The 15304-nt window shown below is 54.3% G+C and overlaps 1 protein-coding gene across 1 annotated transcript in view; it reads right to left on the reverse strand.

The window, feature by feature from the left end:
• The window catches only part of LOC149339663 (nose resistant to fluoxetine protein 6-like), a 63231-nt gene that overhangs the window by 17048 nt on the left and 30879 nt on the right, over positions 1–15304 (reverse strand). The window contains exon 10 of the mRNA XM_089550966.1: positions 13820–13962. Within this exon, the coding sequence (XP_089407092.1) occupies positions 13820–13962 (143 nt within the window). The remainder of the gene's footprint in view (positions 1–13819; positions 13963–15304) is intronic.

Consider the following 15304-nt stretch of genomic DNA (forward strand, 5'->3'; position numbering starts at 1 on the left):
CGACGTCACGCCGAGACCGAGAGCCAACATCTGGGCAATGAATTCCACTCATTCGGGAGCTGAAACGTAGCATCCGCGCACCGTGCAAGATTTAACGAGACTCTCTAAGCCCTCCTACAGGACCGGCATACAAGCGCCGGTAGCTCTCCAAACGAGTTACAAAAAAATAACTGCTTCCAATGTATTCTCAATGTTCATCGAGATATCACTCGAGCTGTGCATTTGATAATGCGCCGAATTATAATTTCCGGTTTCTAATAACGCGTGCAAAAATCCCATACATGCCACAATACACGTCGTTATCATACGTGATCTGTTAGGAGCTTTGAGAGAGGGTTGCTTAGAGCAAGAAGGGAGCTCCAGGGCGAGAAGGGCTTTGGGCGGAAAAACTGCTTCCGCGCCGTCCCGAAGGATGGTGCTGCGGTCCCACACTCACGCATGTAAAAGACCGGCCGCTGGGCCTTCAGCTCATGACGTTTCCCCCTTTAGCAGGCAGAAGTATACACGCTCGCGGAGTATTCAAACGCGCTGCATATACATTCTTGTCAGGCCTGCGTCTCGTCGTATCCGCGTACGCTTCTGCATCGCAAACATTTCATGCTTACTCTTCTCTCGGTTACGGGAGAGGCAGAGATTTTTTTCCTGGCCGTTGCATGCGTACAAAAATGTAAAAGTTCTTGAACGACAAAAATTTAGTAAAATATTTGTCCTCTATACTTGCTAACTGCACTGCTTTGCACTGATTGCAATGCACGGCTTTGCTGGTTTCGGACTGATCTAGTTCTAAACCTCGTGTGATATTTTCTTTACTTAATAAATACGCAAAAGTATGGAATACTTGGCATCAGTTATGTCTTTCACGGTTTTTAAGACATACGAATGCATTATTTTATTTAAAAAATACATATTTAACCGGTCTATACACTGCGTAGCGTTATCTAATAGACAGTGGCATTGTCAATATGGCAATGCAGTTATTATTCTTGCTTTTGATCCCTCCACAAATTCTATGAGGAGGCCAAATTCTATGAACTATGAACCCCCCCCCCCCCCCCCCCCAACAAACCTTCTGGCTGCGCCACTGGTTGGGAATGGCTGGTAATCTGTAGTGTATGAGTAATATTGTCACGACCAGAGGAGCCGTGAAGGTAGACGTCGGGAAGAACCCAAGACCGGGAGCCTTCTTTTAATTATGGAGCCAGCTTCCACGACACAGAACAGAACAGCGCGCCACGAGAGCCCACCGCCGCTTCGTCGTCTTCTTCGACTCAGCGCGGAGGCCGCGCGGCGCGTTAGGCGCGTGGCATTATTCCCCCCCGCGAAAGCAAACATCGTCTCGATGTGGAGTGGGGTATGTACAGTGAGGGGAGGAGGAAAAAAAAAAGACTGGGGGTGAGGTGAACTATACAGTGCGCGCTAGATGACATGCAGGGAGAGTCAAGTTCACACGTGGGGTAAGGGGAAAATGTACGAAACAGCGTGAACACAGCGCTCAGTCACGCGAAAAGTACGGCTTTAAGCGCACTACATGCACGATTTCAGGGCGTTGACGCTGAGGGCCGGCGACCACAGTTCCATGGGGGACAACTTCGTAGTTGACGCTGTTCAGGCGGCGCAGGACTCTGTACGGGTCAAAATACCTATTTAAAAGCTTTTCGCACAATCCCTTGCGGCGCACTGGTGTCCACACCCACACGTGGTCGCCCGGCTCGTAGTGCACGTCCCTGTGCCGAATGTTATAGTGTCGGGCATCGGCGGATTGCTGGTCCTTGATGTGCAAGCGGGCCAGCTGACGGGCCTGCTCTGCTTGCTCCACGAAGTGGCCAGCTTCAGGGGGAAGCTCTGCGTCGCCGTACGGCAGCATGGCGTCTAGCATCATGCGGACCTCTCTGCCATACACGAGACGGAACGGGGTGAACTGGGTGGTTTCCTGCGTCGCGGTATTATATGCGAAGGTGACGTACGGCAAGACCTCATCCCAGGTTTTGTGTTCAACGTTGACGTACATCGAGATCATGTCCGCCAATGTTTTGTTGAGCCGTTCCGTTAGACCATTGGTTTGGGGATGATACGCTGTTGTTGGTCGATGAGCAGTATGGCTAAGCGCTAAGATGTCACGTAGGAGTCGGGCTGTAAACGCCTTGCCTCGGTCAGTAATGATGGCCGATGGGGCGCCGTGTCTAAGCACGATGTCGTGCATAAAGAAGTGGGCAACTTCGGCGGCAGTACCTCGCGCAAGGGCCTTCGTTTCAGCGTAGCGGGTCAATTAGTCTGTGGCGACTACGATCCACTTGTGGCCGGAAGACGAGAGAGGAAATGGCCCCAGAAGGTCCATGCCGACTTTGTCGAATGGTATTTGTGGCGGCTCGATGCACTGAAGCAGTCCAGGAGGCTTGAGCGCGGGTTTTTTTCGCCGCTGGCATTGCCGGCATGTCCGGACATAATGCTTGACACTTGAAGTTAGGTTGGGCCAGTAATAGTTCTGCCGGATTCGGGATAAGGTGCGGGTAACTCCAAGGTGGCCGGAAGTCGGTTCATCATGGCAGGCAAGGAGGACTTCATCCCGCAGATCAGACGGTATGACGAGCAGGTAAGTTGTCGGACTTGAAGTAGAGTTCTTTTTATAAAGCACCCCTCTCCGCAGGCAGAACGACGATAGTCCACGAGCGAGGTTTCGTGGTATTTCAGGGCACCCACCTTCGAGATGTTCGATGAGCAGACGGAGCTCGGCGTCGGCACGCTCTCTGGAAACGAGCTCAGATGTGCTGACCGCTCCAAGGAAGCTATCATCGTCGGTGGTGTCTTGCGGAGGAGGTTCGACGGGAGCGCGTGACAAGGTATCAGCGTCGGTGTGTTTCCGGCCTGACTTGTAGGTGACGGTGAAATCGAATTCCTGCAGGCGTAATGCCCAACGTGCTAGGCGGCCGCAAGGGTCCTTTAAATTTTTCAGCCAGCAAAGCGAGTGGTGGTCGGTGACGATACGAAACGGTCTGCCATAGAGGTATGGGCGGAACATGGCGGCGGCCCAGACTACCGCTAAACATTCTTTTTCCGTGGTAGAGTAGTTCAACTCAGAACGCGACAGTGCGCGGCTGGCGTAGGCAATTACTTTGTCGACACCGTTTTGCCGCTGAACTAGAACGGCGCCAAGACCGACATTGCTCGCATCCGTGTGCACCTCCGTATCGGCATTTTCGTCGAAATGTGCCAGGATGGGCGGTGATTGGAGTAGGCGTCGTAACTCGTCGAAGGCAGTCTGTTGTTCGTTGCCCCAGGAAAATGACGTGTCATCACGGGTTAGGAGCGTCAGAGGGCTGGCGAGCTGGGCGAAGTTTCTAATGAAGCGGCGATAATAGGAGCACAGGCCCAGAAAACGTCGGACTGCTTTTTTGTGGGAGGGGACCGGAAAGGCAGAAACGGCAGCAAGCTTCTCTGGGTCAGCGCGGATTCCGTCAGCACTAATGACGTGCCCGAAGAACTTCAATTCGGTGAACTCAAAGTGGCATTTTTCTGGTTTGAGGGAGAGGTTGGCGGATCGAACGGCTTTGAGGACAGTCCTGAGGCGGTGCAGATGTTCCCTGAACGTTGCGGAAAAAATGATGACATCGTCAAGATAAACAAGACAGGTCTGCCACTTCAAACCGGTGAGAACGGTGTCCATCATTCTTTGCAACGTGGCAGGAGCACAGCAGAGCCCGAATGGGAGGACGCGAAATTCATACAGCCCGTCCGGTGTAATGAAGGCGGTTTTCTCACGGTCCCTTTCATCAACTTCTATCTGCCAATAACCACTTCTGAGGTCGACCGAAGAGAAGTACTTGGCTTGACGAAGTCGGTCGAGGGAGTCGTCGATACGCGGGAGCGGGTACACGTCTTTCTTGGTCACACTGTTCAGCTTCCTGTAGTCGACGCAGAACCGTAGTGTCCCGTCTTTCTTTTTCACAAGGACGACAGGAGACGACCACGGACTGCTTGACGGTTGGATGACGCCGTCTGTGAGCATCTCTTCGACCTGTGTTTGAATAGCATCTCGCTCACGAGGGGACACACGATAGGGCTGCTGATGGATGGGTCGGGCTCCTTCATGCGTGATAATGCGGTGTTTAACTATCGACGTTTGGCGCACTTTGGACGACGACGTGAAACACGCACCAAACTCCCGCAAGAGGTCCTGGAGTTGCCTCTTTTCAGTGGGTGGAAGGCCAGGATTTATGTCTACGCTGGTGACCGCTTCGGCGTCAGCTCCAGGTGTGTCCTCCGCACAAGCAAAGCATTCGGCCACTTCCTGAACATGGTCTACGTAAGCGATGGCTGTGCCACGGAACAGATGTCGATGTTCATTGCAGAAGTTGGTGACAAGGACCTCTGTACAACCGTCATGAAAGGATCCAAGGCCCCGTGCCACCGCAACCCCCTTAGTGAGTACGAGGGAGACATTAGGCTCGACAACCCGGAGTCCCCTATGTGGCTCGTCGCAGGTAACTCTCGTGAGAATGCTGGCACGTGGTGGCACCGTAACGTTATCGTCGGCGACTCGCAGAGCGGACCGAGAACCCTGGTGCGCAGGTTCTTCTGTGGCCATTGCGGTAGAAAACGTCACCAAGCGGTTTGGGAGGTCTATGATCGCACCGTGCTCGCGAAGAAAGTCGATGCCAAGGGTGACATCGCGAGAACATTCGCGGAGAACGAGAAAAGTGGCAACGAATGTGCAGCCTCGAACCGTAACGCGGGCCGCACACATGCCGAGTGGTGCGACAAGATGTCCGCCTGCCGTGCGTATGTCGGGACCGTCCCAGGGTGTCGTCACTTTTTTCAGGGCCGTCGCAAGCCGTCCGCTAAGGATAGAGTAATCTGCGCCCGTATCAACCAACGCGCTGACCTCCTTTGTGTCGACGAGAACAGGGATATCCAAGGAGACCCTGCCTTCAGCACGGCCGTCGATGGCTGTTGTGGAGGATTCAGTCGGTGCGGCGGCGGAACCTGGTCGGCGACTGGGGTTGCGCTGTCGGAGCGATTCAAGCGGCGCGTTGGGGGAAACTCTTCGGCGATGCGGCGTTCGGCGTCGGGGCGATTGGGTCGGTGCGGCGGCGGAAGCGGGTCGGCGATTGGGGTTGCGGCATCGCGGCGATACGAAAGGCGCGTCGGGGAAAACTGTGCAGCGATGCGGCGTGCGACGTCGGGGCGATTCAGTTGCTGCGGCGGTGGAAGCTTTGCGTCGGAACAGCGTTCGGCGGCCTCGCCTCCAAAGGCCGCCGGAGCTAGTTTTCCCGACGAGGGCTCGAGGAACCACATTGTCCTGAGGCGAAACGGGACCCAGAGGGCGAAGACCGGCGTGGAGAGGGCGATCGCGACTCGCGGCGCGGAGGAGATGGTGAACTACGCTGGCGGGTGACATACTCGGCGATGTCTTGAGGGCGCTCTCCAGGGCGTGGACGGGGGCCGTCGACAGAAAAACCGCGTAGTCCCATTTCGCGATAGGGGCACCGCCGGTAGAGATGGCCGGCCTCACCACAGTGGTAGCAGAGCGGGCGTTGATCCGGAGTGCGCCAGAGGTCAGTCTTCCGCGGTGCCTGGCGCCGATCCGCCCAGTAAGGAGTCGGCTGGGCAGAGTGCACCGCGACCAATGGTGCGGTGTAAGGCGAAGGCCCAGGATATGGGGCCGGGCGGCGCACGACGTCCGCGTACGTGACTGGCTGGACAGGAGTCGGTACGGCGCGGGATCGTATGGGGTCGGTTGCGGCGCCGGTACAGCTGCAGCGTCTTGTGCCCTGAGTGCCTGTCGGACTTCCTCGCGGATGACGCTGGTGACGGAATCGACGCGAGCGGCAAAGGTGGCTTGAAGGTGCTGCAGCTCCTCGCGGACCACGGAACGAATGAGTTCGCGAAGGATGTCCGGATTCGTCCTGGGATCATGGCCGAACCGGTCCAACGTTGATAGAGTCGACGTTTGGCGCAGTTGCCGGTCGTACTGATGGGATCTTTGCTGCAGCAATTTCTTCATGTGCACGGCGTCGGCCAGGAACTCCGCGACGGTGTTGGGCGGGTTCCGAACGAGGCCGGAAAAGAGCTGGTCTTTTACGCCGCGCATCAGGTGCCGCAGCTTTTTTTCTTCAGGCATGGCCGGATCGGCGCGATGGCAAAGACGCTTCACATCCTCGACGTACATGGCAACACCCTCATTGGGAAGCTGAATTCGAGAGGACAGTGCACGCTTTGCGCTCTCCCGGCGGTCGCTGTTGGCGTACGTACTCAGGAGCTGACGTCGAAAGTCCGGCCACGTAGAGAAAGTAGTCTCATGGTTTTCGAACCACGTTCGTGCAGAGTCTTCAAGGCTGAAGTAAACGTTACGCAGCTTTGTAGCGTCGTCCCAGCAGTTAAAGGTCGCGACCCGGTCGTAGTGAGCCAACCAGTCTTCGGCATCTTCAAACAGGTCGCCGTGAAAGGGCTTAGGCGTGCGTGGAGTCTGAAGGGTGAGATAGGTGGGGCTGGCTGCAGGGACAGTCGTAGGCAGGGCGGGCAGTGGCGTCGCCATGAGTGGAGTGGTAGTTGAAGGCGCGCTGAAGGGCCTCGGGGGACAGGCCGCGGATCCTCCGGCTGGCACGATGGACAGGGGTGGTCACAAGAGGCGGACGCGTCGAGTCGTCCTCAGGAGTAGGGAGCATCGGCCGCACCTCCACCAGTGTCACGACCAGAGGAGCCGTGAAGGTAGACGTCGGGAAGAACCCAAGACCGGGAGCCTTCTTTTAATTATGGAGCCAGCTTCCACGACACAGAACAGAACAGCGCGCCACGAGAGCCCACCGCCGCTTCGTCGTCGTCTTCGACTCAGCGCGGAGGCCGCGCGGCGCGTTAGGCGCGTGGCAATATAAACGATTGTTTGTTTGGAAAATCTTCATCGCGCGTGCATGTTATGTTTACGCTTAAGCGAGCGCGCTAATAAGGCAATGTGAAGTAAATAGGAAAAGAAGAATAAGCGGAAGCTCCGAATACAGCACAGGCAGAAATCAAGAGTTGCACAGACACCCACTCGTCTGGTTGGATTGGTACATGGTTTAGGGATCTACAGGCAAGAATATTTGCGGTGCACACGCATGTGTACAGTGGCACTTAATATGAAGGTAACCAGTCTGCGTCACCCAATACGAATAAACATCTTCCGGTGTGGCGGTCACTTTCTCTACTATACGTGGCAGTGTAGTATAGAGGACCAAGCGGTCAGCTATACTCATATATTTTGTTGGAACTTCTTGCAAAACAAACTTCAAGAGAGCCCTTGCCCCTTGCAGAGCCCTTGCAGAGCCCTTGCAGGACCGTGCGCAGTGGGCGCACGCCTCTTTGATGCAGCGGGCCGTGCGCGCTGTGCTGCGTGATATTGTTCCGCGGGCCAAGCGCTTAAATTTCGACGAGGATAGTCGTACAGGCGTCCAAAATTTTGTCGCGATGGAAGCGAAGAATCGTGTTGAGAAGCGTTCCATTCTGGGCTCGTTGGAGGCGGCAAAAATTTTGCCCACGTTTTTTTTGACGCTCGACAGAGCCTGCAATTTTAGTCAGCCGCAGAGGACGGCTACAGAACCGCTGCGCAGCGTTAGAAATCGACATAGTCGGCGCGAAGTGGACGGCGAAGTTTATCTGAGGCTCGTTATATCCCTTCGTGAGAAAACTGTACTTCATGAAAGCGAGGTATCGTCTACGTGGTCGCCCACACGGTATTCGATGAGCGCTTCTAAGGGAAATAGTTGCCGCTTTCTTACATCCATTATTTCCGCATATGGCTTTCAAACATAGTTTTGAGCGCTTCCGTCAACCTTGTTGGTAAGTTATCTGAAAGGGATCTCGCGGGCAGCGCGAGGCATCAGGTACCCCCTTTGCTACAAGTAACCGCGAACAGCTGGTTTTTGCTTCTGAAACGTATAACGCAGCCTTTACGTCACCCCTGAAGACCGAAAAGTGCCACAGGGTGAGGAGAACAGTTCACCTCACTTTACACAGACTCAGAGCTTCATGGCTGCAATAAATGCTTCGCTACGCGTCTAAGAAGCAAACCACCGTTGCCCGGTTACTTTTAGCAAAGACGGTACGTATTGTTGCTGTTGCCACGCGCTTTAAAGAATAGCGTCGCGAGTCAAGCGCCCACACGACACCTGAGATGTGCTGAAAGAAAAGGGGAGGGGGCAGTGCTCATCGAACATTGTAACATTGTATTAGATTGTAACATTAACATTGTAACATAGTATTAGAGTCCGCTGACATATATGAATTCCGCAATGTTTTCCAATGTTCATGGTGAATTGAGGCAGAACTTCGATTACCTGAAACTTTCATGAATAGCGATTGTCTTGTTAGTTATTGTACTCTATATTTGCTTGAATGATAGTCTGAAGATGTGTACTCGCACTGCAGTTTAGTCTGTAACCACTGCTGCCATGTATGTGCCCCCAGGCCCTTTTCAAGCTGTCGTAAAACAGCTTTTTCGCCGGGGGGCCTTCAACCTCGAGTTGATAATAAATGAATTGAAGCAAAGCATACCTCGTCTCGTAAAGCTCGAAAGAAATGTGGACATCATGCATTGGTGTACATGTCCTAACGCGCGGCTGTGTGGTGCCGCAGTCTAGCACGCTTACGTTTGAAAATAAATGAATTGAATTGAATTGAAGCAAAGCATACCTTGTTTCGTATAGCTCGAAATAATGTGGACCTCATGCATTGGTGTACATGTAGTAAAGCGCAGCTGAGTGGTGCCGGAGTCTCGCACGCTTACGGTGGCGCACAATCTGCAAACCTCATGCTTAATCGGTGCGTCCAGTCTGATCCCGGCTTTATGGATGTCCGTTTGGGTAATTGTTGTGTCCCCTTGTTGCTTTTGTGTGTGTGCGCCCCCTCCTAACGACCACTCGCATTCCCCTCCTAACGACAGTTCGCATCCTCCTCCTAACGACCACTCAATCCTCCTCCTAACGACACTTGCCCCTCGTCGCACGCTGTCACCCGATGCCCCCCCACGGTGCGCCCCCGCACCCTCCTCCTGTTCTGGGAAGCCACTCCCTTCCGTGGACGCTTCTCAGCTGCCTCCTTTCTTCGGGCGGCCAGTTCGGCTGCTGCCTCGGTCGACGCTGGTCGCACCCTCTTCAGCTTTAAATAAACGAAGTCTAAAAGTACCGTGTGCGTCTTTCGCTGCATTCAACACAGCGACCGGACACGACGGTGGCGACGAGAAAGTGGATTCGACCCGCGCTACGCAACGCTATTGACAAGCCATGGCTACGCGAGGGTTTCCCAATCAGATACCAGAGTTCAACGGCTCATCGTGGTCATCGTGGGTTGGACGCCTTCAGTTCTACTTTGAAGCTAACAACATCACAGACCCAGCCTTGAAGAGGGCCAACCTGCTGACGCTGTGCGGGGAGCAGACCTACGATACTGTCTGCGCCCTTATTCAGCCAAGCACACCAGCGGCAGTGTCTTACGACGACATCGTAAAAGCGCTGCAAAAGCACTACGACCCAAGGCCATCCGAGGTCTACAGCCGGGCTCGCTTCCAACGACGAGATCAACTGGAAGGAGAAACTGTGAGCGCCTACGTAGCCGCGCTCAAGAAGCTCGCTGCCGACTGCAATTTTGGAACGCTGTCGACAACAGCTACCGGGCAGGAGGGAGACGCAGCTTCTTCTGCTAACACCACCATGCTTCCCTTGGACGTGATGTTACGCGACAGATTTGTGTGCGGACTGAGTGACGAGTCACTGCAGCAGCGCCTGTTCGCTGAGAAGGACCTCACATTCAGCAAAGCTTACGACATCGCCGTTCGAGCGGAGAGCGCCGGTCACCAGCAGAGAGGGATTCGCCGGAACACCGAGCCGGTACACCAGACAAGCAACCAGGTGCGCAAGCCTTCTGTTGTTGTAAAATCGGTCAAAAAGGCACAACGCTGCTGGCGGTGTGACGACCAACGCAACCCCCAGGGATGTCGATTCCAGTCAGCCACGTGTAATTTTTGCCACAAGCGAGGGCATATCGAAAGAGCATGCATTACGAAACGGAGACTTGCCAAGATAAAGTCACCTTCCCAGCCTAATCACAGCGTCAACGCCTCAGAGAATACGCCGCTATCTGATCTCCATGGAACAACATCAGCAACACCATCTGTGTTGTACGACCTGAACACCATGAATCTCGGCACGCGACCGAAGATTTTTACAGAAGTAAGCGTACATCACCAGCTGATTAAGTTCGAGGTGGACTCCGGCGCAGCCTGTACTCTGATCAGTGAGGACACGTTCCGAATTTCATGGCCATCTGACGCACCTGCCCTGCAACAAGACGACACGCACCTGCGAACGTGGTCAGGACAGAATCTGCCACTATTGGGCTCTGCCAACGTGCAGGTTAACTACAACGGCCAGACCCATACGCTACCTCTGCTTGTTGTGAAGGGCACAGGATCAAGCCTTCTAGGGAGAAATTGGTTTTCTCCACTAGGCGTGATGATATGCGGCATACACCAGACGCCGAGCCAGAACATGGTTGAGCAACTGCAAGAGAAATACGAAAGAGTATTCTCGGAAGAGATTCCAGGAAACGAAGGGCCCCCGGTCACACTGGAGTTGTTGGACAACGCGCAACCCAAATTTCTGAAGGCCAGGCCGGTGCCGTTTGCTCTCCGAGCTTCAGTGGAAAAGGAGTTGGACAAACTGGAGCAGCAAGGTGTCATCGAGCCGACGCAGCATTCAGAATGGGCCACACCACTTGTCGTAGTTCGCAAGAAGAACGGAACCATACGCCTCTGCGGAGACTACCGGAGCACCGTCAATCTTGCGACTAAAGCGTCCTCTTACCCGCTACCGACACCTGAAGAAGTATTCAGTGTACTGCGTGGCGCAAGAGTCTTCAGCACATTGGACCTCACCCAGGCGTATCAGCAGCTGAAGGTGAGCGAGTCAACTGCTGAATTATTGGCAATTAACACACTGAAAGGCTTGTACAAAGTCAAGCGACTGCCTTTTGGCGTAGCTGCAGCCCCGGCCATATTTCAAAAATTCATGGAGACAGTGCTTCAGGGCATCCCAGGAGTTTGTGTCTACCTTGACGATGTCATCATCAGTGGCACTTCCACTGAAGAGCATGCAGTGCGCCTAGAGCTCGTTCTCGAAAGGCTAGCAAACGCTAATTTGTGCATAAGCAAATCGAAGTGCTGTTTTGCGGTGCCAGAGGTGCAATTTCTGGGACACCGAATTGATGCGGAAGGCATTCACCCTACCGAGGACAAAGTGCGAGCGATCACAGAAGCACGAGCTCCAACAAACAAGCAGGAGCTACAGGCTTTTCTCGGACTCTTGACGTTCTACGACCGGTTCTTGGAACAAAGAGCTACCGTGGCCAACGACTTATACCAACTCCTTCGGAAAGATGTGACATGGACATGGTCGCCACGCCATCAGCAGTCATTCGATGCCCTGAAAGACCTGATTCGAAGATGTACAGTCCTCCGCCACTACGACGAAAGGAAGCCTCTGCTTTTGGCTTGCGACGCATCACCGTACGGAGTCGGCGCGGTTCTATCGCAAACTGACGAGCAAGGAAGGGAAGCTCCCATCGCCTTCGCCTCACGTACGTTGTCGCAAGCAGAACGCAACTACGCGCAACTTGACAAAGAAGGGCTAGCCATCGTCTACGCGGCGACACATTTTCACCAGTACATTGCCGGCCGGAAGGTGACCTTTATAACCGATCACCGACCGCTATTGGGCATTCTGGGACCACAAAGGCCTATGCCACCAACTTTGTCTCCGCGAATGACACGTTGGTGCATCAAACTCTCAGCGTACGACTACGATCTGGTCTACCGCAATGGGAATAAACATCAAAACGCCGATGCGCTGAGCCGTCTGCCACTAGACGCAACTGTTGACGAACCATTTCCACCAGGAGACGTTCTGATGTTCGAAGCACTGCCAGAACCTCCGCTTACAGCAGGCACAGTTGCAACATCTACGCAGAAGTGCGCAGCTCTCCGGCTAGTTTACACAGCTGTTCAACAAGGCAACGTGCATAAACTCAAAGGGGACAACTTCGACGCTTACCGCAGGCGAGCTACAGAGTTGAGCACCCATCGCGGCTGCATCATATTTGGGTCCCGAGTTGTGATGCCGAGAGAACTACGCGCACAAGCTATGTCTCTCATCCACGCCGGACATCGGGGCATCGTTGCAATGAAAAAGTGTGCCAGAAGCTACATGTGGTGGCCTGGCATTGACAACGACATCGAAACAGTGGTGCGAGAATGCAAGCCTTGCCAGAGCAGCCGGAGCGCCCCGCCGAAAGCTCCTGTCCCAGAATGGGAAAAGCCAGACACACCATGGCACACACTGCACATTGATTTTGCAGGACCAATTGAGGGCTGCACTTTCCTTGTGGTCGTAGATGCCTACACAAAGTGGCTTGAGATAAGGCAAATGGGACAGACGACTTCGGCAGCAGTCATTGACAACCTCCGATCACTATTTGCAACGTTCGGCCTGCCGCGCAAGGTAGTGTCGGACAACGGAACACCGTTTGTGTCTGCGGAGATCCTCAAGTTTTATCGCGACAACGGGATCTCATCAGTTACATCGGCCCCCTACCACCCAGCGACAAACGGACAAGCCGAGCGCTACGTAGCCGAGCTAAAACGCGCCCTTGAAAGAGATCAGACAGGCTCGCTGCAGCGCCGCCTTGCGCGCTTTCTCTTCAAGCAGCACACGACGGTTCAGAGCACAACAGGCGAGACCCCCTCGAAAATGATGTTCGAGCGTGAAATGCGAACCCAGCTCACAGCCATCCTCCCCGAGCCAAAGGCAGAGACGTTCCGGGAAGAAAAAGCAATTCCGCGATGCGGCACGCTTAATGAGGGGCAGCGCGTCCTCGCCCGACAGTTTCTGAAAAAGCCACGCTGGGAGGAAGCTACAATTGTCAGACGCATAGGCCTGCGCTCTTGGCTCGTCAACATACATGGCACAGTAGCACGCCGACATCTCAACCAGCTGCGTAGATTTACGACGCCGTCTGAGAGCTGTCCGCCAGCGGAGAGAACACGTGCACCATTTTCCCACATAGCCTGGCACCTCTTCCCGGAAGAAGAGACTTCGCCCAGGACAGACCTAGGAGACACAGCGAACAACAGCCAGCCTACAAGTGGTTCTCCCCCGAGCGCACAAAGCCAGCGCGCCTCCACGCGTGAGCGCCGACCCCCTGCACGATACCAGGCAACTTTCTAAGGGGGAAGGAAGTGTTGTGTCCCCTTGTTGCTTTTGTGTGTGTGCGCCCCCTCCTAACGACCACTCGCATTCCCCTCCTAACGACAGTTCGCATCCTCCTCCTAACGACCACTCAATCCTCCTCCTAACGACACTTGCCCCTCGTCGCACGCTGTCACCCGATGCCCCCCCACGGTGCGCCCCCGCACCCTCCTCCTGTTCTGGGAAGCCACTCCCTCCCGTGGACGCTTCTCAGCTGCCTCCTTTCTTCGGGCGGCCAGTTCGGCTGCTGCCTCGGTCGACGCTGGTCGCACCCTCTTCAGCTTTAAATAAACGAAGTCTAAAAGTACCGTGTGCGTCTTTCGCTGCATTCAACACAGCGACCGGACACGACAGTAATAAAGTGGGCCGCTCGACGAGGGGCGCCGGGCAGAGGTAACTTGTTCGGGTAAACAAGGTCGCTTCCCACGAATTGCCGAGCCTTGTCTACGCTACGAATGACGCCAGCCAGAATTTGCGAGACGAGCAGAGGCGGCTGCCAAACTGAGATTCAGACGAAAGCCTGGCTGCTGGCGCTGCTGCGTGCTTACCAAGAGACCGAAGGACAGGTCGAAGCTCTGTGTGCGTGTGTCCATGAAGAGGACCATGGGCAGCAGGTGGACGATGTAGGCGGCGAATGTGAGCCGGCTGATAGGCACCAGCGCCTTGCAAGACAGGAGGACGGTGACTGGGCCTGCGCAGCGCAAACACCGCACCACGGATCACGTCCGATGAAGAAACCGGAAGGAGCGGTAAGGAGAACTCATGAAAGGAGCAGGCGCCATTAAGGGGTTGTCGCAGGCCTTGTCGTTGAAAGTTCTTGAAAGCAACGCTAGGAACTGTGACAGTCCTACTGTCATCTAATACTAAGAAGATCAAGTGCAGTTAGCCTACTAACGCACTGTAGGCGTTGCTGCTGGAGTATCTTACAAGTGAAGGGTAGTGCACGGGTAGGGGGGGGGGGGGGGGGGGGCTACCTGGCACAAATTTCTTAAGCAATAATCGTGAAATCCGGCTGCCCGATTCACAATATTGTGCTCAGTGAGTAGTGGCCGGCACCACTTAATCACCCCCGCCGCGGTGGCTCAGTGGTTACGGCGCTCGGCTGCTGACCCGAAAGACGCGGGTTCGATCCCGGCTGCGGCGGCCGAATTTCGATGAAGGCGAAATTCTAGAGGCCCGTGTACTGTACGATGTCAGTGCTGGTTAAAGAACCTCAGGTGGTCAAAATTTCCGGAGCCCTCCACTACGGCGTCTCTCATAGCCTGAGTCGCTTTGGCACGCTTTGGTTTTAAAAATCCAGCTCACAAACGTTGCTTTCAACATTACAGATGTCATCAATCACTCTAGTTACGTAGTTTAATGAGAAATTGAAGTGAGTCGAAAACGTGGGTGTCCATTTATTTCTGCGGCCGTGCACGCACATTGCGAACAGTATAAAAAAGTTGGGCAGAATTTAGTCAAAGTTATACCCAAAGAAATAACAGAATTTTGAATCAACTTCTGCATCTAGTAGAGCTATCGCCCCAAGAGCGTTACGTCAGCAGCGCTGTCCGCTGGCTGGCTTGGAGAATCGAGGAGGAAAGCTTTGCACGGAGGAGATCGTCGCTGCTTCGAAGAGCCCTTGTAGTCTCCGCGACGTGGGCCACTGTGACGGAACCCCACTTTACGAACCTCTGTCGGGATCGGCACAAAAGCTAGCAAGAGGGGTAGGGCTGAAGAAGGGGACATGAAAAGAAGCGATTCACCATTTCGGCTGACCTAAGTGGCACTGAAAAAAATTTAGGGGGCAATTTGACTGGCTAAAGTGCGTAGAGGCGAAAGCATTTGCCGCACCACTTTGACTGCCTCTGTCGCATTGATGACGTCACACGCAATTAACGACAAATTATTAAGTAATAATAAATTACTAATCAATGGCTAATTAGTGATTAATGACTAAATACTAATTAATTGTCAATCAATGACGCTTAAGCTTCGCCTTTAGGAGTGGAGCGCGACAGCGTGGTGTAGTGCTGCCAGAGAGTCCACGGAAC

This window comes from Amblyomma mixtum, chromosome 6, assembly GCF_055824585.1.
Source record: "Amblyomma mixtum isolate Tamu chromosome 6, ASM5582458v1, whole genome shotgun sequence".
NCBI lineage: Eukaryota > Metazoa > Arthropoda > Arachnida > Ixodida > Ixodidae > Amblyomma > Amblyomma mixtum.